Below are 25672 nucleotides of genomic sequence, written 5' to 3'. Positions count from 1 at the left end.
TGAACCTATGCAACTTACACCTACCCAGTATTCAGCTCATAAGACTAATGGCCTATACCCAAAAATATACAGTATCTTGCAAGTGACCAATCTACTATTTGTCATTTGTGGAAGGTCTAACTTGATGAGGTCTTCTTCTGGATGACTCTCAGACTGCATACACAGTTATGATCCCTACTGTGAATAGCAGTATTAGTTATTTAGTAGCATTTTCTTTTTTTTTTTGAAGTGATTCCTCCAAAGACTGTTCAGAGCATGCTGAATATTCGCACAGCAGCTGCAGGACAGCCTTGCCCTTCTGAATGATACAAAACGTCTTAAGGCAGACAGCATTGATGCAGGGGTAGCAAGCCCCTGTGCCTCAAAGACAAATCCGAGAAAAGGCAGAGGGCTGAAGAAAGCACATAGCACTATATTTCATGACAGACAATTTCTGATTTAATTTAACAGAACAGATAAGCCCTGTTCTGAAGTGATGGCTAAAACCAGCATTTAAGACAAGCATTAACAGTGGAAGAATAGGATCCCTTTAGGCATTTTGATGACTGAAGCAACAACAGAGTGAATGGAGTCATCAGCAAAATACAGATAGCTCAGGTACACTGCAGCCCGGGTAGGCGGCCCTTTCCGACTTATTCTTCCTGCACACTGTATTATGGACTAAGCAACTCAAACATATTGCAAGTGGCTTGAACAGAGGATAAGAGACTGATAAAAAGAGCATGGCAAAATAGGTTACGTTAGGTTGCATAGGCCTTAGGTTACATTTCTTCTACTTTTCAAAAAAAGGAGTGATATCAACTTGTTTTTTAATTTAAACATAAAGATCCCAGAGAATTTTCAGGAAGACTTCCCAGGAAGTCTTTTCTGCAATTAAATGCAAGATTTTAAAATAGCTACCTTAATATTAAAGTAATATAGAAGTAATCGGAGCAATAAAGTATTGCTCAGCACTTTAGTGGTGAATGCACCTCTCACAAACAAATATTACGGTTACTTGTTTACAGTATGCAAGCATCAGTGATTGCAAAATGCTAAGTACATCCAATACACTGTATGAAGCATGCAAAGAGCGGTATTTTGCCAAAGGACTCCAGCGCTTTGCTAACTAGCTTGGTAAACCCTCAAGGAGTCTGATTTTCAGAGGGTAAGGTGTCGCAGCAGAGCAACAAATGAAAGCAACTCAAATAACTAAGCACTTGTACCACGTGCCATGTACTTCATGTGCTATTATCATTCCAAAACAAAATTAAGGATAATGCATCCTTTAACTGTTAGTAAATCATAATAACCTTCAAAATAGAGAGAAGGTATGATTACTTACGTTCCTATAGCTATAGTAGCAACAAACTTCATGTAAGAATTAAATTTAGGGTAGAAAGTATCTCAGCAACAAACCAAAAATAAGAATCGTGCACACATGAAATAGCCAATTTCTACTTAGTTATTGAGATGAAAGGGGAGAAGAAAATGTTTAACCATAACATTTGCTTAAGAATGTTTATCTTCTTTCTTACCATTGAATGTTAAAAACACCCTTGCTTGAGGCTGTGAAGATCCTTTTACATGGCTAGAGTAAATAAATAACCCAACCAGCACGTGCAGTCCAAGCAACACCATCTCTTCAGGTTTGCAACTTAATATCCAAGAAATGAAACCTGAAAGAAAGAGAGATCACATTACTGTCTTTAAACAATTGTGTGGAGCAAAAACAACACTACAGGGCAATCTGCGTTAAAAAGCTCTTCCAGTCGAAGTCATAATGTATGATAATATGAAGGAGGTCCAACACTTCTGTTTTTTCTTTGTAGATCTGAAAATGGTTTTCTCCAGCTGTGTTCTGTGCTGGCACAAAAAGAGGTCTCTGCCTGTTAGTGCATACCAAGAGAGATGGGGTTTTGGCTAAGACAGGCTACAGCGTTAGATTCAGTTTATTTAAATAAGGACAATTCCACCTGCTGGAAAAATAATTATACTAAATGTCAAGGCAGAGTAAAGCAAGGACAGGAGATAAAGTTTCACGAATCAAAAAAACTGGCTGATATTTTTAGACCTCTCTCCTTGCTTTACATCATGTTTGATCCCCCTCTCCCCTCCCCCCTCTTCTTCTTCTTTTTATGTTTTTAACATTGGAAATTGAAGGTGCTCAAAAGTGAGCCTCAAGTTTTAGAAAGCTGAGAGCTTTAATAGCCCTCAACACCTTTTCTGAAGGTGAAGTCCTGACCATATACGTCACTAATTTCAGTATCCTTGAAACCAAAAGTATTTCAACATGCTTGAAACTATTAGTCAACGTTTGCTTTTTGGGCTAGCTCCTTTCAGGTGCTCACCTGCTCCCTTAGACTCCTGCAGGGCACTAGCAATACTCCATACTGGGCAGCGTATAAACACTTGACACTGCTGTTACTCCTCTCCTCGCATACACATGCTGAACCTACGTTAATTTTGTAGGGTTTAGCTGATGAGAAGGCTGAGCTCTTCACAGAAACAAAAAAACACCCCAGAACAAATCTACCCCTTTCTTAGGCCAGGAGGACTCACGCAGGGCCTGAGACAAAGCTTACTGGAGCAGCAGCACCTTCCTGTGGGTTCCAGCCAGCTTTGGATCAGATCCATAAAAACCAGAACACGTTCAAAGTTAAATACAGCCCATCTATAATGCTGCTGAACTGCGTCTCTCGAAAGCTTGCAGAAGGCTGAATGTCTTATAAAAACTTTGATGTCAATGGATTAACATTAGTTTCCTCAGCTCACTTGCAAAAGCCAGAATAAATCACACACTCATTTTAGTGTCATTCTTCTTCCCTGATTATATACATACATATGTATATGTGTAAAATGTATATATCTCTTTTTGGCCTTAACAGCCTTTCAACTAAAGACCATTTACTGATATTTAATGTTGGAGTGATATATATGAATCAGTGGTAACTTGCACGATGCAACCTCTAGGGCTGAAAGAAAGCATTAAAGGTTAAAGATTGCCTTTTTAATGAAGAGTTTTGTTGCCTGTGCAATCACCTCTACGCTTTTTACCTCAGCTCTGCTCTAGTGCTACAGTCCCTCCAGTGGAAGACGATATTTCTACATCCTTATTCTTTCAGTCCTTCTGAGATTCGCACCTGTCCTGAAAGAACTGGCTGTAACCACCAAACCATGGCAGGAACCAGCTGTCAGGCAGAGATGACTTCAGGTCAGCACCAATTTGGGCTGGATCCATACCACTGACTTAGAGGTAAAAGCTCAGTATCTGATTACTACCTCTGTCGTTCCTTATCCCCTCCTTGTAGATCATTTTTAATGGCTTCAGTCTGCATCAGAGTTTCCTCCTAAATTGAGGGGTGGGACAGAGAGCATGTGAGGGCGCGCACAGCTCTCAGCCTGCAGCGTGCATCAGCCTTCACGACCTGCTCCGGAGTACTGAGCAATGCATGAAGATCAAGTAACGCTACCACTCTGCTAATTGACAAAAACACTAGTGTCAGAAATTTCCCAGATACGGTTCTGGTCTACAGAAGAAATGTATCCATTCTGGCTCAGTTCTAAATAAATTGTTAAGGATTTGTTAACTAATAAAATGATAGTCGTCGAGTTTTTGCCAAGAATAATTCTTAAACAAGCTGCACAAACTCCAGTACTAATGCTGTTCTCTGAGTTTTAAATCTAAAACCTTGCAACTAGCCCATGGGATATGCTTTAACTTAACCCTCTACTGAGAGAGAGGTGCCTTAAATCCTGATAAGATTGCTTTGTCAAGCCAAAACAAATAGCCAATCATACTGAACATGTGATTTAACAGATGCAATGGGATTAGTATTCTACAGTAGTAGCACTATGGTTTTTTTTTTCGCAAGAGAGATGAAAAGTCAAGGAGGAAAAACTATATGGCTTCTTCTCTTCCATTAAGTGACATTGTGAATAATAACAATAATAAAAAATAAGACCCTTTCAGCACTCTTTCCCTCCCACTCTTATGTCTCCTGCCAATTCTAATACAATCAGTTAGGAGAGAAATATTGCTACATTTCATTGTTCAAATTTCCAATCTTCACTGATACACAAAAGTGACAGGCAAACATAAGACTCAAATTCTAAGCTGCATGGTTCCTACCCAGCAGCTAGACACATAAATAATAAATGCACATTATGCCACAAAGGTATCTCAGGGTATCTGTCACGTGAATTACCAAATGGAAATGGGTTTAATTTCAGGGATTTGCATACCTGGTAACTGAAAGCAAACTCATTTCAGGTTTCAATCTCAGTTGGGGCTTATATCCCAGTTCTGAATTTATCTCAGTAAGTCATGATACTATATTCAGCATGCCCTGTGCACATGATCTCTGCCGCCAACCCGCAGACCTAAAATTTTGCAAGTGCTCTTAAAAGAATCTTCTAGGACAGAGGAAAAGCAATGTCTAATTCAATTTCTGCTCTTATACACTATTCTAACTGTAAACAAAGCAGTAAACCACTACTAAAGCAACGTGGTGAAGTTTCCCTGACATGGAGGTCCCTTTTGGCATGTTGCAATGCTTTTGGAAAGTATTACGTAGCTTTGCTGTAAAGCGTTGTGCAGGTGTCATCTGCTAAAGGCTGAGTCCTCTAATCCCTGTAAGGAAAATCATTCAGCAGCAGAAAAGAAAGAAAGAAAGAAAACCCCAGTCTATGCAAGTCTGGAAAATATTGCTTTAGCCATCTGTGAACAGTAGGAAAATTCAATAATCAAACACATTTCACATCGATCACAGCAAAGAAAGAGAACTTTTAGTTATGCTTACCCAGCTATTGAAGCAACCAGTAATACAGATTTGTATCTGGTTTCTATCAGTTTATGGACTCCAATCCTGTTACCAGAACATTTTAATTCCAAACCTGGCTCCTTGTGGGAGGGTTGGGGGGGAAGAAACAAATCTGTCTTCCTAGTGGTTGCAAAGGTACTCCCAGTTCCTTTGTAAAATAATCCTTGTAGCTGGACTCCTAAGGCACCAGGAACTCTTCTCCCCAGCCCTCAGTTAAGCACCTAGGAGTGAATGGAAAGTAGCCGCGCGATGACGGTGAAAGCTTTGGTTTCCGATTACAGCGCTCGCTCGGCTCTGCCCTGCCCTCGCCGCCGCGCTAGCGAGCCGAGTCACCCCGGGCGCCGCTGCATCATTAGCCGCGCAAATAGGGGCTGGAGCTCATAAATAACGGCGAGGCCCCACCCCGGCCCGGCCCGGCCCGGGCGGGGCGGCTGCCGGCACCGCTCGGCCGAGCCACCCGACCCGACCCGGCGGCGGCGGGGCGGGCGCGGAGGGGGGCACCCCAAGCACGATGAGAGGGTTTTTAGGGGGGGGAAACCCCTCCGGCCTGCCCCGGAGGAAGTTTCCGCGGCTGCCCTGGCAGGTTGCACCCCTCCTCGCGAGGGAAACTCGCGCGGAAAGTTGCCGTCGCTGCGGGCGAGCGGTCCCGACGGCAGCGCCGGGCACAGGGGCACCGCTGAGCCGCCCGCGGCCGCGGACGGGGACGGGCGCCGCGCCGCGGGGAGGTCGGGCCCCGGGGGGAGCCGGGCCCCCGGGGAGCGGGGAGGTTTCGGGGCAGGCCGGTAGGTGTCACTGCGAGGAGAGGGAAAGACGCAGCAGGGCTGCGGTGCGGGGGAGAGCAGGTCACGCCGAGCGCCGAGCGGACAGAGAGGGGTGGGGTTTGGGTTGGGTTGGTTTTGTCGTGTGTGTGTGTGTTGTTTGAGGTTTTTTGATTTTTTTTATTTTTATTTTTTAGGGGGTGGATATTATTTTTTTGAAACTTTAAAAGAAAATGAGTGAAGAATTGAGCAGTGTTAGAGTAGCGTTTAGATTTGCAGTCCAGTTTCCTGATTTTTTTCTTCTCTCTTTTCATTTTTTCCGTTTTTTTTCTTTCAGAAGCTTTAAAAAGCACTTTTGCAGTTTAGGAGATGAGGAGCTTCTTTCACTCCAGCTCAGTTTTGCCCCAGGTACTGAGTCATTAGTTGTGGCAAAGTTTCCATTTTTGGTGAGACTTGTGCTCCCACAACAGTCGGACAGTCTCTTATCCAGGATATCTTGAAAACATGAGCTAGGATAAAGCTGATGAACTGCAGCATAGCTCCATTAAAGCCCATAGGATATTCCAGCTGACAGCATCTGGGCTTTGGGTTATTTTGTAGACAAGGTTTGTGCAAGCGTTTCCCTAAGTTGTCTTGTGAGTATACTGTGTTTTGGATTGACCTGTTTGGTGCAAACCTCTGAATCACGGTTTCCCTTTCTGCAGGTGAAGGCGTTGTGTGATCCAGCCGAGGCAGCACAGAGTGCACGGCTGGATCCCGTCACGGCAGGAGCGCCTCTCCCTCGTGATGCTCTAGCAGCCATTTTACCACAGCTGAGGTATGTGAACAGGTAAACAAGTACCCACAATGAATCAGTACACATGTTCAAGTTCAAATTTTGTTTCCACCCGTTACACACTCTAGTCATTTGCTTGGCATCAGGGCAGTCAATAGTGCTAACATGCTGGGCAGAGAGCAGGGAGTAGTCAGAACACAGTGCACTTTCTATGTGGATATCTTTATTCTTTATGGGTTGTCTATAGGCCCGTTTGTGTAAAAGTTCATCTACGTGAGTTAGGGTCACACATATTGCAGAGGCAGTTTCTCCCCCAGACTTCAGTGCCAGCCTAGCAAAGATAGTGTTTTCTTCAAGTTACAAGTTCCCATGTTATAAGGCTCTTACAATCCCAAAGGGTATAAAAGTATAGGATGTGCCTTCCTCTGAAATCAAACATCAGATTTGCCCTTGATTTCTTTTGCCAGAAAAGAAATGAGTGCAGGATTTTGAAAAGCTTGACCCACTTCCAGTCATATCTGGAGGATAAATTTGCTGGTGCCACTAGACAAACTAAACTCTCCAGAGTAGGAGTCCTTAAAAGTATTGATACTGTTCCAGCTCTCCTCCTTGACACAACTATACTGCGTGGAAATACATGAACATTTGCTGTCATAGAGAGCAATTGAAGTAAACCATCAAAAAGGCTGTTCATTCAATGACCAGTTAATGTGACTGTGAAGATAATACTGCTCATCCTTGAAATGTGGTAACATTTATAAGCCTCAAAGTCTGCCAGTATCATCCTGGCAAAAGGAGAACTCACTTGTCTGCTTTGGAAAATCCCCACAAATAAATACAATTAGAGATCACCACACCAAACACCACAAGTGAATCAGCTAATTCAGTATTCTCGCTCTTGCTGTGGTCTTGCAGGATGATTCACAGCAGAGCACACAGAAGATCACAACACAAAATATGAAATAACCTTTTCTTTAGGAGAAGCTTAATAAATGGCAATGCTAGTCAAAGAAAAAGAATGTTTCCATGAAATACCAACTCTAAAAATGTTGATGACAATTCTAATTTTCCTCCTCAAATACTTTTACCGTAATTTAAAAATAAAAAAAGAGGATTCTACTTTTCCTTCTTAAAATTTAGAAAAAAAAATCTAGGTAAGATCACACACACACACACACTCCTAGTAATATAGCATGAGAAAAAGACAACAAAAGAATATTCTCAAGCATAAATCAACATCAGCTTTAGTTAAAGTCACTTGTGTTTGTCAGTGCTTTTGTATATATGGACACTAGGGAGCCATCTGTCTATCTGCATTTCTTTTACACGTGTTAACTCCATGAGAGATAAAAAGCTAAAATGGAGCAGTGAGGAAAATTATGGGGTTTTCCGACACTCCCTCAAGGTCTTTGGGTGTATAAACTAGCAAATGAACTACAAAGACAAACACAAAACTTTAATCTGTGAGATACCATCATACTCGATATATCTGTTAGGCAGAGTAAGACTATGCTAATTTTAAAAACAAAAAGCAAATTTAAACATGCAGTGAGCCATATTGATTTATTTGTATTTAATGTGTGCCTATGTGCAGGTTGGAGCAAGATAATTAACTTTAAAAAGGAGTTTGAACTTCACAGCTGGGCTAAGTGAAATGGTTAAAGTTTTACTTGTGATGTTTTGTAATAGCATGTATTAGCTTCAAGCAAAAGTAATGGAATGGAAATTACTTTTCCAAACTATGAGGTGGGGTTTCAGTATTTACTGGCATGAATCAGCCCTATGAGTGAAATGAAAAGTATGCAAGACACTTGCTTTCCAGGCTGTATATTTTACAGGCTAACATAAAGACAGATGAAGACAAATAAGCTAGACTCAACTTTGCAGACCATTTTTAATTATTCATGTATTACACAAAGCGTACAAGGTGTTTTGCCATTTGCTTCTAGTTCTGATGTCATGCCTGAGTTTTATACAGTTACTCTAGGTTGCAGTTACTCCTTGTGATAGGACAGACTCAGGTCCTTACTCTCAGTTTCAGAATCGGAGACTCCCACAAACTTTGCAGAGTAGGCAAATCCCCATGGCCAAAAACAAACAGATGCTTATTTTGTGGTTTCTACTCATGGTGTTTGCTTGTTATCCACACGAATCGTCCTAATGGACCCAGGCCTAACTTTTCACCTAAAAAACTAAATGAAGTCAAGAATAAGAAAAGAAGCTGTGGAAGGGGAAGGAAAGAGTGCATTTGATCTTTTACTCAGAGTTTTGTTTTTGGGTTTATTTTGTTCTGTTCTTTCCCCCCCCGCCCCCTTCCCGCTTAGATGTTAAGATCCTGAAGAAGTGAGCAGATTATAGAAACAAACTAAACAGAAGGAACACAGCTTTAAAAGAGGAAAGACAGAGATAAGAAACTAAAAGTTGAATGAGGAAGGTAGAGGAGGAAGGCAGGAACCTGCTGAGACATGGGTGGGAGGGTGAGAATGGCGTGGTGAAATAGGATCAGATAATTTCACTGGATTGGCAGCAGTTAGCCATTAAGAAGATCAAGAGGTTTAGTAATCAATTTCTGCTTTCAGCACAAGCGTGATTCAAACAAGATCAAATACTAGCTATGCTAAAAGTGTCATAAAGACATGATAAAATGAACATCAAGTGTAAGCCGTTCCTTGCTTTAGCAAAGGAAAGAAATAGCATATAGAGTAAGCGATCAGATTAGAAGTGGTAAGAGAAAATGGTACTAGCTTGTCTTTCCTCACTGCTCATATGAGTGTCAGATCCCCTTAAGAAATATAAGGTCATTAGGTAATCCAATTAACTGGTCTCTCTTTCTTCTTCTCTTCCCCTCCCCCTCAACCCCCCACAGTTACAAGAACAGGGAAAGTGTGAAATGTATTAGTTATTTGTTGTGGGGAAGCTACTGGCCTTTTGTCCTGAAGGTGCAGTAAAATAAATAGCAATTTTCTTATTCGCAGCAAATAGTCCAAAGATTGCAGTAGGCAGTCAAAAAAAAGCTACTGGTGATACCGCTGTGTAGTCACAGATGGCATAGGGCACGCTGTGTCCCAGGACCTCAGCTGGTCAATGGACCATGGTCAAATAAGGACTGCTCAGGAGCAGCAGAGCTTCATGATTAAAGTCAGAGCCTTATGAAACTGCTGATGTTTAACTAATAGTAAGGCATGAAACTGAATTTATCAAATTGTTTCAATTTTTTTTTTTACCATTTCGGGCTGTGTGAATCCATTTGCATGAGAAAAATGTGCTTTTTCACAGCAGAATGGAGATATGACACTTAGGAGCAGGATCAGTGTAACCAAGTTAATTAATCACTATTAGCTATATGGGACCAAAGGAAAACACTGTGATCTTAGTGTGACAAAACTCTGGTTGTCTCCAATCAAATACACCCAGCTCCGAATGGCTTCGCTGGAAATCAGTGTGCCAGCGCCTCTCAGTGAGTTCTGTCATTGAGCAGATTGATGATAAATCTTGCAGAAATTACAAATAAGTACTTCTCTGTACAGAAGATGTAAGCTCATTCTGGTATGCTACCAGCCTTCAATGGAGGCAATCACATTATTGCTGCTTCTAGGAGAAGCGCAGTATTTTGGTTCAATCTTCCACTTTTTAGCCAGTGTGACCACACGAGGTTAGTGATGTCACCAAAGCCAGTGGGAATCTGCTTACGCAAAGCCGCTTTTGAGTTTTTAACAAATCAGACAAGTTATCGTTACTTTGCGAGTGGATTAGTAAGAATGTCTTAGGAAGACTTGAATGAAAAGGGATAGTCCTTGACACATCAAGAACGGCTTCAGATCAAACAGTCTATAAATATAAGATAGCATAAGTGTATACAGCATGTGCAATAATGCATTATTTTTGTATTGGAAGTACTTGGAATTCAAGTCCCATTGTGCAAGGAGCTTTACAAACACACAGGGAAGGTAAGCAAGAGCTGTTACGGAGGAGCTTTTAATCCAAACAGACAAATAGAGCTAGGAGGGGAGAGAAGTGTAGGCTAGAGAGAGAAGTGACATAACACTGGGTGTCACTGCAGTTTCCGGTGGGATGTAGCAGTCTCCAGCCTGGTGCTTGATCCATTGCTGCACAACTTGGCAACACTCAAGGCAATACTCTCGCTCTGTTTGAAGGAGAGTTTGGAAACTTTTACTTAAGATTCTGCTATTGCAATGTTTATGGAGCATTATGTCAATCACTGTTTTGCAGAAAAGACTCTTAATTTTTTAAAAATATTTTTAAATTCATTTTAGGTTTGAAATATACTCCTAGAAGCCTAGTTAAATAAAACTACCCACCCTCTGTTTGGACCCAGATATATACTAGTGCAATCCTGTTTCCCACCATCCTTCACATTTAAATGAAGAGTAGCAACTGCATACCTTGCAGTCTGTGATTTATTTTCTTCTCCGTAAGTACAGACTAAGCTTTACTGATGGTATTTATCAGCTAATTGCTCACTGCATATTGTCTGGGTTCTGCAAGCTGTTATTTGTGAAGAGAAGCTTGCAAGGCATACTACAGAAGGACCATTCTGCGTATGCCTTGTTCTTCCCTAAACATTTCCTGTTGGCCACTGCCCTATTGCTTTCCCTAAAAGAGATTTTCTCATACTGAAGAAAATAAAGTGAGAGAACTCATGTGTCCAGATGGAAAAAGAGCAAAGCTAATGAAAAAGATCATAAATTTAAACCATGCATGCCAAGTGGAGCATTGTGGAACAGTCTGAATAATGCCCACAATTTCAAGAAAACATCAGGAAATCTGTATGTATTAACAGAACAGGCACTAGAAATGATCCCTTCTCCTATTTATCAAGACAGATCCTTTGTATTATATTCTAACTATCACTAGAGTCAGATTTTTAAGTTAGATCTGTAAGCTGACCCATTATGACTGTTCTTTCCACTCTTACCTTTTCCTTAAGAAGCTGAAGTAGCAGAAACCATACAGTGGTAATTCTCTTGTAAATCCAAAGTACCCCATAATGAAAGAGGTGGAAAACATTGAGATTCCCTAGTATTCTGCTGCTTTACAATAATTTTAGCTCAGGATTAAGAAATTCTTATTTCCACTGAAGTGTCTTTTTACATTTCTTAAAGATACTGTCATATTGTCTGCTATGAATCAAGGTTTGTCTCTGGAATCAGCATGGTACAGATGGTGTTATATTGATGTTTTAGTTATAGAACTGATCACTTTGTTTTATTATATAGATCCCACTGCATTCTTTTAATGTCTTAAGACAAAATTGAAGCTCTAAATTTATTGTGTTCTGTGACATATTCTTGCTTCAATGAACTCTAGTTCCTTTCTAACACTTGTTCATACAATGCCTTTGAATGCTTGTGATTCATAGGTGCAGGTGCCTCTGTGTTCCTTTTTTTTTTTTTTTTTTTTCCCGCCATTAGTGCAATACATGTTTTAAATGGCTCTTCAAGAAATGCTCTTTGCATTATAATAAGTTATCATATTTTGGTCATCAAATCCCTACTTCCTAAAAGCCACCCTATTTTATTCATTAGAATGTTTTGCATAAAAAGGATGAGCAAACACTTGGCCTGGATAGTGAAAGCCTGTGAAGTCAATGAATGTTCACTGGAGTTGGAGAGTCTGCTGAAATCTTTGCCCATTTCTGGGGCCCCAAGACAGTCAGAATATAGTCTAATATAAAACAGCATTGAGTTTTCTGCTTAAAATTGAATTTTATTAGTTAAAGAGGACTGAGAAGTAATTATAGAATCTGAGCTACTTATTTATTGATTAAATGGATTAGAAGTATGCTTTATGCCTATTTTGGCATTAATTGCCCACTCAAAGTTAGCACAGACTTCATGGAAGTGCCTGATGCATAAGAAATAGAGCATCAAATAATCCAACATTTGGAACTGAGTCTTGGAGTTTTCTTTAATACTGAAACGTTTCTTTGCTTTAACTACATTCTTGGCTTCATGTTGAAAGAACCACAATTCAAAATGAGTCTACGTTTAATTTTTTTCTTTTCAAACATAAATGCTCCCTGAAATATTTATCTTCTTTTGTCATCTATCTCTCTCCAGAACAGCTGTTAATTGAGTCTTTATTTGAATCTACTAGCAGTAGTTTGTTTCAAACCAAGACCAAAAAAAAAAAAAATCTATATTTTGGATGGCAGCCAAAGCACAGTATCTTTTCCACGATTATACCTTCATAACTTAAAATCAACTTATTTGTCGTCAATTAGGGGGGGGGAGAAAAGGCAAAAAAATTAAAAAAAGCATTAACAGATACAAAATGTTTAAAGGCCCTTATTTGCTATTGCTCACATGTAAAACATTTAACTTCCATTACCTCATACAAATGTATCTTAACTACTCCAGTCATTCCAGCCTTCAAAAAGGGCAAGAAGGAGGACCCAGGAAACTACAGGCCAGTCAGTCTCACCTCCATGCCTGGAAAGGTGATGGAACAGCTCGTCCTGGAGGCCATCTCTAAGCATGTGAAGGATAAGAAGGTGATCAGGAGTAGTCAGCATGGATTCACCAAAGGGAAATCATGCTTGACCAACCTGATGATAGCCTTCGAGGATGGAATGAGTGGCTGGGTAGATGAGGGGAGAGCAGTGGATGTTGTCTACCTGGGCTTCAGCAAGGCTTTGGACACTGTCTCCCATCACATCCTCATAGGCAAGCTCAGGAAGTGCAGACTAGATGAGTGGACAGTGAGGTGGCTTGAGAACTAGCTGATTGGCCAGGCTCAGAAGGTTGTGGTCAATGGTGCAGAGTCTGGCTGGAGGCCTGTAGCTAGTGGTGTCCCCCAGGGTCAATCCTGGGTTGCGTATTGTTCAACATATTCATCAGCGACCTGGAGGAAGGGACAGAGTGGATCCTCAGCAAGTTTGCTGATTATATAAAACTGGGGGGAGGGGCTGATACCCCAAAGGGCTATGCTGCTGTTCTGAGCACCTGGACAGTTGGGCGGAGAGGAAATTCATGAAGTTCAACCAAGGCAAGTGTGGGGTCCTGCACATGGGGAGGAATAACCGCATGCACCAGCACAGGTTGGAGGCTGACCTGCTGCAAAGTAGCTCTGTCAAGAAGGACCTGGGAGTCGTCCTGGTGGACAGCAAGTTAAGCATGAGCCAGCAGTGTGCCCTTGTGGCCAAGAAGGCCAATGGTCTCCTGGGGTGCATTAGGAAGAGTGTTGCCAGCAGGCAAATGGGACTCTTCAGCTTAGAGAAGAGAAGACTGAGGGGGTATCTGATCAGTGTGTCCAAGTATCTGAAGGGATGGTATCAAGAGGATGGGGCCAGACTACTTTCAGTGGCGCCCAGTGACAGGACGTGAGTCAACAGTTACAAACTGAAACACAGGAAATTCGTCTGAAGATGAAGAAAAATTTCTTTCCTGTGAGGGTGACAGAGCCCTGGCACAGGTTGCTCAGAGAGGTAGTGGAGTTTCCTTCCCTGGAGATATTCAAAACCAGCCTGGATGCGATCCTGAGCAATGTGCTCTGGGTGACCCTGCTTGAGCAGTGGGGGTGGACTAGATGATTTCCCAAGGTCCCTTCCAACCTCAACCATTCTGTGATTCTGTGACTGCAGAGGAATTGTGAAATTTGATATAAACAGTTTCGGTAATATTTCACCACAATGTTGCCTGTTTATTCCTTATAGTTTACTTATATTATGAACACTTCAGGAAGTAAGTAATTATTTGTTATTAATGTCTATTAATAAAAGCATATATTCTTTCCTATCTCTATTATATACACACATTTTAATTTAGCTATTGGCAAATGACACTGAACAAAGTATTTTAAAAAGAATTTCTTATCCTAATTGTTCAAAGTGCTTCCAAGACTAGATTTTTCCTCTCAAATGTTACAGAAATGGAGGAAATATAATCGAGAAATTGTTAGTATTACTAATTATGATGGTAATGCCATGCATAGTGTATTTTTCTTTTCTTTTTTTTTTCTTATCAGGATAAGTGTTTTTTTTCCCCCGCCCCAACATGCATTCATAACGTAAATGATCTTAGACCAGCTAAATTTTAGAGAGTCCCTGAATTTTGCCATAAGAGGGCATTATTCATGCACTTTAAATAGAAAATGCCCCTCACCATAAACATATACGTTTTAAAAAATGACAATTCTTTATACTCATGTACCAAAGGAGTAAAAAATATGAATGCCTCTGTAATTAGGAATGCCTTAAATGAGTTACTAGGGCAGGCATAGTTCATTATCTTGTATTTGCTTGCTAGATGGTTTGAAAATACAAGGAAAAACCAAAGAAGAGACAAAGTACTGATTTTTGCATTTTAGAAATTACCACAGAATAGGCAAAGCCAAAAGTTGGTGGTTTGAACTATGGATGCAATTCAGAAAGTAGGCCTAGGCAGAGTTCACATTAAGCACTTGTTAACGTTCATTCGCATAGAGAACATAAAGATACGTTCAAGTCTTGTCTTTGAAACAAACAGCGAGACAGTAAAACTGAGACTTTTTGAATTTTTTAGTGGAAAAAAAGGACTAAAGAAAAAGGAGAGCATGTATGGGAAAAAGGAGATGAATTCTTAAGTTCCTGCTGTGAATCAAGAAAAATTAAGCTTAAACTTGACCTTCTAACTTTTTGGTGGCTGGGCTGACTACCAGGCTCCTCCAAGGTGTTAAGGGGAGGAAGGGGTAAGTTTTGAGAAGGGGAGGAATGCAATGTCCAAATATGGACCCCGCAAACCTTTGGGATGGAAAAGGGTTGTCTTTTCTCCCCTCCACACCAAAAAATTCAGAGTGGAAGCTAGATCCCAAAACACAGTGCAGTGACTTCTGCTAATGTTGGTGAGTGTTGGATTGTTTTCTAGAAAGATAGAAAATTCTTCATTCTGGAACAAGAAAAGTTTTTAACAACAGCAACAAAAAAAAAAGCCCACATGCTATGTAGGGCTTTCAGGGCACTGAAAGACTGTTACCATATAAGCCTCAGTTCTGTACTTCATCAACACAAAGATAAATCCAGGACCCCAAGTAAAAGGTGTCTCAAATAGCAATTATCCCTATTTTACTCTGTATATCTTAATATTTAATAGACATAAAGTTGATTAAGCACAAGAATCAGCTACCGTCCAGAAGGATCATTCAGTGTAAGCATTTATTTTCAGATAGCACTAAGATGTGATATACCTCATTTGTTGCAAAACTGCTGGCCTGACCAATATACTCTATCAGGTATTGCAGATGCCTCCAAATAGTATTTGCTTGCATCATCCTTGTCCGTTACAACAAGTAATGGGTTCTTTTAATTCGGAGTCTCTGAGAACATCGTTTTCTGACTTAACAGTATTTAGCATATACCAATGATACATTTCATTGTTCTGTTTTCCAAAATTATGTAGCTTGTCACATGATCTCTACCTCTATGGCACTTTCACTGACAATTGTAGGGAAAAACAATTTGACAAGAATATGAATTGCTTTCATATATGCTTTGGATATTTCCCAGCTTGTCAGATCTTTTTTCTTCCATTGGCATATAACTGTAAAGCACAGAGATCCAACAGTATTCTGTTATTTGCAGAAACAGGTAGATGAATTAAAGAGTTGAATTTGGTCATTTTGGCATCTGGGCGGTTTTATGAAGAACTATTATTAATGTTAAATTATTTCCTTAGGGGAAAGACTTGGCATCTTTGAATTTCAATGTACTTTGCACAAACATTACCTTAAGAGTTGAAGGCTAATCAGCAATTCGTGCAAAAAATTACAGTTCTGGTGAAGTCAATGAAGTCCACTGAGTTATGAACTGACAAGGAATTTTAAGATATTGCATGATGTTAATAGGCATATATCTTTGTAAGAATGAGATACATTGCCCAAGATGAAGATACCTCAATATCCATACTGGAAACCCTACCGTTAAAAATGAAAGTCATATCGATGAAATTCTGAATCAGTAATCTCAGACATTTTTCACCTTCCTTCTGATTTAGGAAGAATGCTCAGATTTTGTGAAATTTATTCCATAATAGAGATAAGAAATGGTGGAGTACATAAATAACAACATGCAAGCTGAGTCATTAGCAGTATATTTGGCATACTTATTGGGGAAAGATTAGAATCGAAAAGCTCCTTACTCCTCATGCTATCGTAAGGGCACACACAAAGATGTCAGATCTCTGTGAGTGGCAGCTGTCATGAGTGTGGCATTGATTCCACTTGTGGAATGACTTGTGGATCTACTTATGTGCTTGAACAAAATCATGCAAATTTTATTTGTCAAACATACCAGCTAGTGGTCCCCCAAAACTATTCCTGTTTTTCTGTAAATCTTATGTCATTGTCACTGCTTACGACTCTGTCATGCCTTTTAGTTGCATGCCTGCAACAAAGTCTTCTGGCAGGCAGAAGGGCAGGCACTTCCTTCCAGACCATCTAACACATACTTAGGATTCAACTAGATGTAGGCATGCAATATAGTATTTTGTACTCATTTGGGAATAAGGATGCTTCTGCCAGGGTATTTTCTCCTTTTTGTTAGGAGTAGGCTCATATTATCTTTAATAAATCGATAAATAAATAAGATATTTTTTCCCCTCTGTTGTTTTAGTTCTGTCTTTAGCAGAAGCATTGTGCATCCTGAGAACACAGGTCTGAATTTTTTTCAGCACTTTACCAGTTTCTTTAAACACAGAACTGCTTCATGAAATGTTATTTTAGGTAGTTAACTAGAACTGTCTTTGAAAACTAGCAGGGTAGTCAAGTAAGAAAGAGCTATTACTGTTCCTCTTTTAGAAGAAAATATCTGTTATCGTTTAGTTATCATTGGTTTCCGTATGCCAACAGATACACTTTCCTTCAGTCTGTTTCATGGCATCACTCTGAAGGGAAGCTGCAGCCTTCTACGTGCTTCAGACTTACACATGGGTTTTCCATATCCCTATCTCTTCCTGTCTTTATGACAGAAGTTATATTGAGCTGGGCCTTGTCTGAAAGAGCATATCAATGTTATTACAGATGGCAGTTGTGTCAATGCAGTGTTACTCAACTGCGGTCACTAGAATTGTGTGTTGTCCACACTGATGGCACCTGAGAGGTGAACTAAATCACAGAAAGGTCAAATGATTTTGACTGGAAGTGATTTCAGGATGCCGTCTCATTCAATCCCCTGCTCAAAACAGGACCAAATTTGAAGTTAAATCCAGCTTCAAAGGTAGATCAGATTGATCAGATTGCTCCTTATCCAGTCAGGTTTTGAAAATCTCCGAAGACTGAGATTCTGCAATGTCTGGGCAACCTGCTCCTGCGCTTAAGCATTCTTTCAGTGAAGAGTTTCCTCATGTCTAGTTGGAATTTCCTCACTTCAGTTTGGTGGCCGTTGCCTCCCTCCTTTCGTTGTGCTCCTGTGAGCAGAAGCTAGCTCTGTCTTCTCTACTTTACTTCTTCTTGTGCAGTGCAGACGGCTGTTTGGTCCTTCTTTGGCTTTTCTGTTCTCCATTTCCATTTGTTCTTCCTTGCCTGCATGCCAGGAGTGCGATGCCATGTTTCAGCTGAATCTGGGCATGGCCTAGTGACCATGAGCTAAAGTTAAGGACAGGATGTGGGACAGGGAGAAAATAGGGTTTTCTCTCCCCACACAGCAAGTGAGGATTTCTGTATCGAAGACTAAACGGGCATGGAGGGGAGGAGAAGGAGACTGTCCAATTTTTGCCCAAATAGACAGCTGCATCAGAGAGTTGAACTTTCAGAAATTCATTTTTTAAATGGAAAATTTAAGAATCTATGATGATTTCAAGAACCATTTTTACCAGATGAAACTGCCTTAGCACATCTCTGATCTGATCCCAGATATATAGGCCCCATGATATATATTTTGCATTTATAATTTAGGGTTTTAATTTATAGAAAATGAATATGTAAGAGTAGTCTATGAACGAATACCTCACTGGCAATCTGAACAACTCCGTGTAAGGGAAGTGAGCTAATGAATGTGTACCATATGTTTAGCTTGTATAAGTGGAAGCAATCCGCACTGACTTCAGAGAATCTGTACTTGTTTACACCAGCTAGGACCTGGCCTCGTGCATATAACTTGCAGTTGAATAAATGCAGATGTTAGCATTATACAAAGCTTACAAAGTTTCAGGTTACTTTTGTTAAACAAGGCATCTAGCCCACAAGTTTGGATTTGGCAATGTTGCACCGCGCTGCTATCTGAGAAGAGACATAGGCTTGGAAGTGAACGTGGCATTTTGGAGCCTTTGGAAAAAACAAATTGTTCACATATCCTAACTACAAGAAATTTTACATGGCAGGGAAAATAAGGAAATGAAAATTAAAAAAAAGAAAATGAGGAGGAAATTTGGAATCTGAAATGGTCAAGTGGAATATGACAAAATAATGTACTGACCTGAAACTTTGCGCTGTGCATCCCTGGCCTTTTTCCAAAATACACACGAGTTAATGCACTAACTATAACATTGGCACCTTATATATATGCTAATTTACCACAGACAAGTTGAGCATTCTTCAATTTTATGTTCAATGTATTTACACCCACCACAGAAAACAGCATGCCTTCTGCAGATCCTGACATTATCTACTGGCAGATGCCCTTGATAAAATCCTGATTTGCATTGCATAGCTCGCAGCAGTCTCCCTGAAGTCAACGAGAGTGCTCACACAAGTAAGTGCCACCCAGAAAGTAGAGAGCTGCAAATATCAAACCTTCAGTTACTTAACAACACTGGCAAGATTTTAAAGCCTACAAGGGCATACTAATTAGACATGAGGGAAATAGTTATCATAATGATGCATGTTATTTCACTGGGAGAATAAACAGTATATTAAACTTGGCTGACTTTTTCAGCAGTGTTTGTAAACAAATATTCTGGGATAAACAGAAAACACTTGATACTGCTGACAGCAGTCTATCCAGACAAATGTCTTATGGTGCGTGCTAACACATACAGAAATAGCTGCATCTATACTGTAGAGACCAGGAACGGTTCCCTTCTTCCATGCAAAGGAGAGTTAGGCATTTGGTTTAGAAAGCGGAGGTGGTGTCTGATGAGGTGCCAGCTTAAATGCCTTATGCAGCTTAATGATCAGGAACCCAGGGCTCATTGTAACTCCAGGAGAAAGTAGGTGAAGATACAGCGTGTATCTTTACTATCACAGTAGATTAGCATAGTATCATTGCTTGAAGATTGTATGACTCATTCTCTGCTGTTTGTTTGCTATGGCGTATGTTTATTTCTCAGCAATATCTGTACATACAATCAACTCAATCATAAAGCCCATAAAGAATCAAAATCCAGTTTTGTCTCAATGTATTTGAGTTCTGCTTTTAGTGAGTTTCTACATGCAGTCATGAAATAAAAGTCAGTTCGGAGAAATCCTGAGGCCCGTGTTCTGCAGAAAGCTAGAGAAGATTGTCAGAATGAATCCTTCTGGCCTTTTATTCTGTGAATGTACTGATCTAAAACAGTTTGGTGGAGAAAATAATTATTCTGCAGTGCCTGAGACGTAGCGACTGATATTATAATACACCTGGGGGCGGAAAAAAATGAACCCTCTATTCAGATTTTTCCACTCCATCATTTATTTCTCTTCCCCCTTTCTCCTCCATTTCCTGTATGGCTTGCTGAAGCATTTACACACTGGAGTAGATTCACTGGGTTGGCTAGATTCATTAAAGAAGACAAAGGCAACCAGATCTGCAAAGCATTTTATGGATTCTTTCTCTACTTTTCCTGCTAATAGGAGTTCACTTCCAGCCTGAATTCCAGAGTGTAGAGATCTGAATGCCAGGCAAGGACATGCTGTATTCATTTGTGTTTTTAAATTATTACTTACTGTGACTTTGACTTGATTGCCTTTACAGTAGCTTCCTGTGCTGGTGGCCGGCATACCATACAATTGCTATAATTCCTTCTCTTTGATCTTCTACTCAAGCTACACCTTACTCTGGCTTGCCATTGAAAGCTAACTATCCAACCTGGCAATGTTTTTATTTCTCACAGTACTTTAAAAGCAGTCACCCACGATTTAAATGCTAGCATTAACAAGGAGCATGGCAATTACTCTTTGCGGTCACTTTATTTTTACAGTACTGTGAACCTTTTCTTCCTTCATCTACATTTTGCCTATTCAGAGTTCATATTCCCAGGACTATATTTTCTGTACCTGAATAAAAGTCTTTACACTATGTGTTGTAATATTTACACTTTACTTGTCGAAGTACAATATGTGCCTGGTCTCCTTTTAAGCTGTCAAGTATCCATCCTGGGTTCCTTTGAAACCCCAAAAAATCAACAGAGTCTAATAAGGAGTGATAACATTGCGTACACTATGCATGGAAATGGAAATCCCTGCCAAAAGCTCATGTTGGGAGCTTTGCAGGAGCCGTATGAAGAGGAACTGAAAGAAGCGTGGTGAAATATTCAGAGTTCAGGTCTTATCTCCATTTACTCTTGCTCCTCAATTCTAATTCATATAAGAAGGCACAAGATCAATGACTCTGGGAAACAGCATAAGATGATACCTCATTAGTTAAAAAATATGTGAGCAGAAAATGGGAGATATTCCTACTGTGGCTGCTATTCGGGGCAGATGTAACATTGAATTCAAGCATAGTGTTTCAGTGGTGAGTGAGACAGTTTTTGGTATAAGTACATTCTTTCACCAGCAACTCCCCCTCCAGCTTTTGCAGCACATAGGAAGCCAGTGACTTTACCAGAGTGGTTCTGCAACGCCCAGAAGTTAGTCATATCAAAACATACTTTCCTGTGCCTCATTAATGTGTCATCGTGGCTGTTTTACAACAGTTAGCACAAGAGCAGAAATTTTTAGGTTGAACTTCTAAGCCTCCGACCCAATTTTTGACTAAGCTTTTGTTTCAACAGGCCTGCAAGCGTTTCAAAATGCCAGAAGTACTGTTGTTTTCCTTCTGTGTCTCAGATAAAGAGACAGAAATCAGCTCTTGGGACTTCATGCAGAGATTGCACCTGGGGCAGTTGCAAAGGAGGAGGCCGCATAACTGTTCAAATGTCTCACAGAAGCCCGTCATATCCTAGCCGTTACTAACTGGGACGTTTCATGCTCTCTTATCCTCTTCATAAAGGCACACCTGAGTACAGCCAGGCATGAGGACTGCTGTAAATATTAGCTCCTTTGTTAGCTGAATGCTTCCTCTCTCATCGCTGAAACAAGACAGCTAAATTCAACAATGAAAGCACTACTAAACCGCAGCTCTGGTTATTATCCCAACTCCTTAGTACGTCACTATTTTGAATAAAGTCTCACAGGTTTAAAGTATACTGAACTAGGGTTGTAATTCTTTTATCTTACCGATACAGTAGTTCTATGAAAACATCAGCTCAGAGCTTGGCAGTGATCAAAAAAAGCAAATTAATGTCAGGAATTGTTAGGAGAAGAAACCAAAAACATAGAGAAACAAAAAACATAATAACGCTACTATATGAGTCAGTGGTTCGCCTGTGCACTTTTATGCTTCTGTCGTCTTCGAGGAAAGAAACAAGGGCAATAAGGTTGAACAAAGGTATGGAGCAGCTTTCGTGCAAGGAACAGTGGGGAAGGTTGGACCTCCTCAGCTTGGAAAAGAGAACACTTAGAAGAGATATAAAAAAGATCTATAAAACAATGTAGAGATCCACAGAGAAATTATATAGGGATTTGTTCATGCTTCTTCCAGTACAGGAGAGGGGCCATCTATACTACTATAATCTGTTTCAAAGTTTCAAAACAAACCAAAACTTCTTCCTGTAACAGGCTTTATGACTGTGGAAGTCTTTGCCAAAGGATGCTGTATTTGCAAAGTATTTATGTAGGTTCACGGAGAGATGGGACAAGCACTTAGAAAATAAATCTAAAAATAGCTAGAGGCAGAATATTAGTGAGGAAATATCATACCTGCTTACCCTCATCCTCCTCTTCCTTATATGTCCACAGGTGAACACTTTTGGAGACATTACCAGGCTAGGTGGACTCTTGATCCAGTACGGCTGTTCTGATACGCAATGAAGACTACCACAAAAGACATGGCTGAGGTTTATTTACTTGTAGTGATACTGCCATCAAAGTGTGTTGGTTTCCCAGTTGCCTGGAACTTAGTGAAAAAGCAGAGGTGTAAACCAGAGATTTTTTTGTGTTTAAACATGTCTGTCCTGAAAATTTGCCACATGGAAAGTCTGTAAGGGGATTCTTTCTCTTGCATTTCATTCTATTGTTTTACAAGGATCAATTTAATGCAGAAATCTAGCATAACATGCCTGGGGATATTGACTCATACAGCAGGCAGACATACAGGAGCTCTGAAAATGAGGAATAATAAGTAAGTCTTCTTCAAACTTTGTAATTAAATTGATCTTACTCTCCTCTCTCTGTTAGTGGTAGTTTGATGATCTGTAAAGCTGGATGATACATAAAGCTGGTCATTTGCCATTATTAAGCACCCCGTAATTTACTCAGGGTCTGATCTTGGTAAGTGAAAACACTCCTGCAACATCTGAAGACTTGCAAAATTGCAGAGCTTAGCACTCACCCAAACTGATGATTAGCAAGAATGGAGATGTCAGCCCAATGGTCCTTGGCAGATTCCAACTCAGTGAAAGTACTGTCTGTAGCGGTGCCTACATTTTCTCTCTGATTTTACATGGAGGCAATGTTTTTCAATTCTCCTCCCAGAAAAGTAATGTGCTAAGTCACAATGATTCATGTTCCATACCCTATAGGTGAGTGCATTACAATAAAACAGAAATCCTGAGAAAGCTTACAGTACAACAAAGCTGAGCTACACTACATAACTATTAAATGTAATGCACTAGCTTTGTTTAAGTGACCCAGTAAGTAAAGTTTCTCATGTATCAAATATATATATCGGTAAACGGATTCTGCTCAATGGTTTAGAAGCATAGCCTGTGACAGTAGATATTAAGAAGTTTGAATATGGAAGAATGGGAACAATCTTTTATTACAGAGCTCATAAAAATGCTTCAGGAGTTTTCGGGAGGGCATGTTGGAAAGAAGAGCACTTACGAGGGAGGAGGAATCCTCTCAGCAAAAGAAAAGTCAGTTATTGAACTTCCCTATAATTCAAGGAGGAAAAAAATTAAATCACATTTTTCCCCCAAAGTACTGACAGATTTGTCCTACATGCTTATAAAAGGATATATAAGACTTGCAGATGATGGGCTATATCTCTCATATTGGCAGCTCTGAGCGTTTTGACTGTAGACAGTGCAGTCAGCAAGTTCAATAGGATGATGTCAGCTTACCCCGATTAGGTCTGAGTATGATTTTCGGAGCCTTCCTAATCTGTGTGGATCACGGACACAGATATATATTTCACATGACGTCTGGACAACTGAAAAGCTCTTCTGGATAAAGCATTGCCATGATATACTAAAATATTACAAAATGGCTGCAGTCATTAAAGAAGAAAAAACCTAGCCTGCTTTAGAAGTAATCTCAGGAATCCTTTGACTCCAGAAATAAATTCGAAGATATTTTAGGCCAAAATCTCTCCGCAAGCCAAGATATAGGCATAGTTATTCCATTAAAGACAGCGGGATTACTGCGGATTTCTGCTAGTGCAGCTTGCCCCTGTGGGCAGTGGTAAGCGCCCAGCAGCGTTCCCGTGTCTGACTCAGCGTTCGTTTCCATGGCGGTCTGGGCTCAAATGCGAGGAATGCCGGGGTGTGAACGAAAAGGAGAAGTTTTACCCCCGTTACTCCACCGCTGTGACTAACACATTCCTCACTTCTGTGTGTTGGCAGCAAGTATTGATGTAGTTTTGAACTTTCAAGCTGCAGTTGTTTTTATTAACAAAGACAGTTGTCTGTACCAGGCACCCCTTAAAAAAAAAAAAAAAAAGATTTGGAAGATATATCAGATTATAATTCTGCAAAGTCAATTCCCCTCTGTCTGGCCAGGATGCAATTTCAGGATTTGTTTTTTCATAAATCTACGTGCTTGACCAGGTGAGTTTTGCAAAATATTTGGCAGAAAGCTGTGGATTACCTAAGGCCCATTTCTCTGTTGTGGTTGTATTTGGTTCTCTGTGACAAATCATAGTGTTGTATGGAAGTTAAAGTTCTTTTTGACAGTTTCTATCTTTTATCTTACTAAGTATTTAATTTTCACTGAATCCCCTTCTATTTCAGAAACTGTTTAATAATTTCTGTTGAAACTCCACTTGAGGTAGCATGTTCTTATCTCTGATTAATAAAGAACAGAGAGTTATCTCTTCATACTATACTTTTGCAACACTTTATGGTTGCCAATGTAGTTTTACTGCATTGAGTTGATAAGAATAAACAACATAATACTTAACATTCTTTTTTTGGTGCTACGTTTTTATGGTCTTATGTCTGAGACTTTCATGGTGATTTCAGCACTGCCCAAAGAGAGCTGATTTACAGTTCTTTTTTATAAATAAAATACTTTTATAAATAAAATATTTTTACTTTTATAAATAAAATCTATGTCGGTTTGGCATGGCCATTATCCTGGGTAACATGGCACAGGTGTAGTGGAGGAAATAACATGAAAATAATGGGGTTGTGCAGGTATAAACAAAGGATGATTACAAGGGTAATACAGGGGAGGAAATGTACCTGCAGAATAATTATGAGTATCGGTACTGCACAAGAGTAGAAGCATACAGGCTAAACATACAGGGCAGTAGCTGAGTCTGGGGACAAGAAGAGAAGAGGGAGAAACTATTATTTTATTTTTAAGCCAGGAAATTGGATTTGGTAACATTGCAGAGCTTCCCAAGTAAAAACATAATGAAATTTTAAAGTAAAAACAGCAGCTCAAAAATCAAATTTAGTATCTGAAACATTGGTACCTGCTCAGATTAAGAACAATGCCAATTGCTGCGTCTAAAATATATTCTAATTTGTTTACTTCCTGTGTTTTGACAGCACATCTATGTATAGTCAGGGACAACGCTTCCAACATACAGGAGTGAGATTTTTGAACTCCCTTAACTAAAAGATCTATTACTTTATATAAAGGTTGTTGGAGTATTCTTCTCTTCTTCCCTGCTACAAAACTGCGTTTGTTTAGAAGCTACGAGGAACTTCAGAAACTCACACGTCAAACAAAAAATAAGTGGTTCCATGACCCTGCTAAGTCACTTAAACTGACATCTGTTGTTACCAGCTCTGCTGATACTTAAGGGAAATAGCTGCTTTTTTTTTTTTTTTTTTTTTCTCTGAAAACATTTGTTACATCTAGGGTCAAGCCAGTTGCTCAAGGTCCAAATAAAGAGGAAGCCTGATTTTATGGTATGAGTCACTGAATGTATAATG

The 25672-nt window shown here is 40.0% G+C and overlaps 1 protein-coding gene and 1 long non-coding RNA gene across 3 annotated transcripts in view; one reads left to right on the top strand and one right to left on the bottom strand.

Moving 5' to 3' along the window:
• The window catches only part of SEMA3C (semaphorin 3C), a 129661-nt gene extending 124499 nt beyond the window's left edge, over positions 1 to 5162 (bottom strand). The window contains exons 1-2 of the mRNA XM_068923060.1: positions 4782 to 5162; positions 1518 to 1658 (exon numbers count right to left, since the gene is read on the bottom strand). Of these exons, the coding sequence (XP_068779161.1) occupies positions 1518 to 1620 (103 nt within the window). The 5' untranslated portion in view covers positions 1621 to 1658; positions 4782 to 5162. The remainder of the gene's footprint in view (positions 1 to 1517; positions 1659 to 4781) is intronic.
• Positions 5163 to 5238: 76 nt separating this feature from the next.
• LOC138063350 (uncharacterized) lies at positions 5239 to 24210 on the top strand. 2 transcript variants are annotated; one of them, XR_011137044.1, is made up of 5 exons: positions 5262 to 5381; positions 5898 to 6165; positions 6265 to 6377; positions 18897 to 19017; positions 21239 to 21649. It is a non-coding gene; the product is annotated as an uncharacterized lncRNA (long non-coding RNA). The 2 variants fall into 2 exon arrangements; XR_011137003.1 differs by lacking the exons at positions 5898 to 6165; positions 18897 to 19017; positions 21239 to 21649 and adding an exon at positions 22305 to 24210 and having other exon boundaries at positions 5239 to 5385.
• The last annotated feature ends 1462 nt before the right edge of the window (positions 24211 to 25672 follow it).

The sequence above is a fragment of the Struthio camelus genome, chromosome 1 (assembly GCF_040807025.1).
Source record: "Struthio camelus isolate bStrCam1 chromosome 1, bStrCam1.hap1, whole genome shotgun sequence".
In the NCBI taxonomy this organism is placed as follows: Eukaryota; Metazoa; Chordata; class Aves; order Struthioniformes; family Struthionidae; genus Struthio; species Struthio camelus.
The sequence above is the reverse complement of the archived record's forward strand: the minus strand, read 5'-3'. Positions and strand labels throughout refer to the sequence as shown.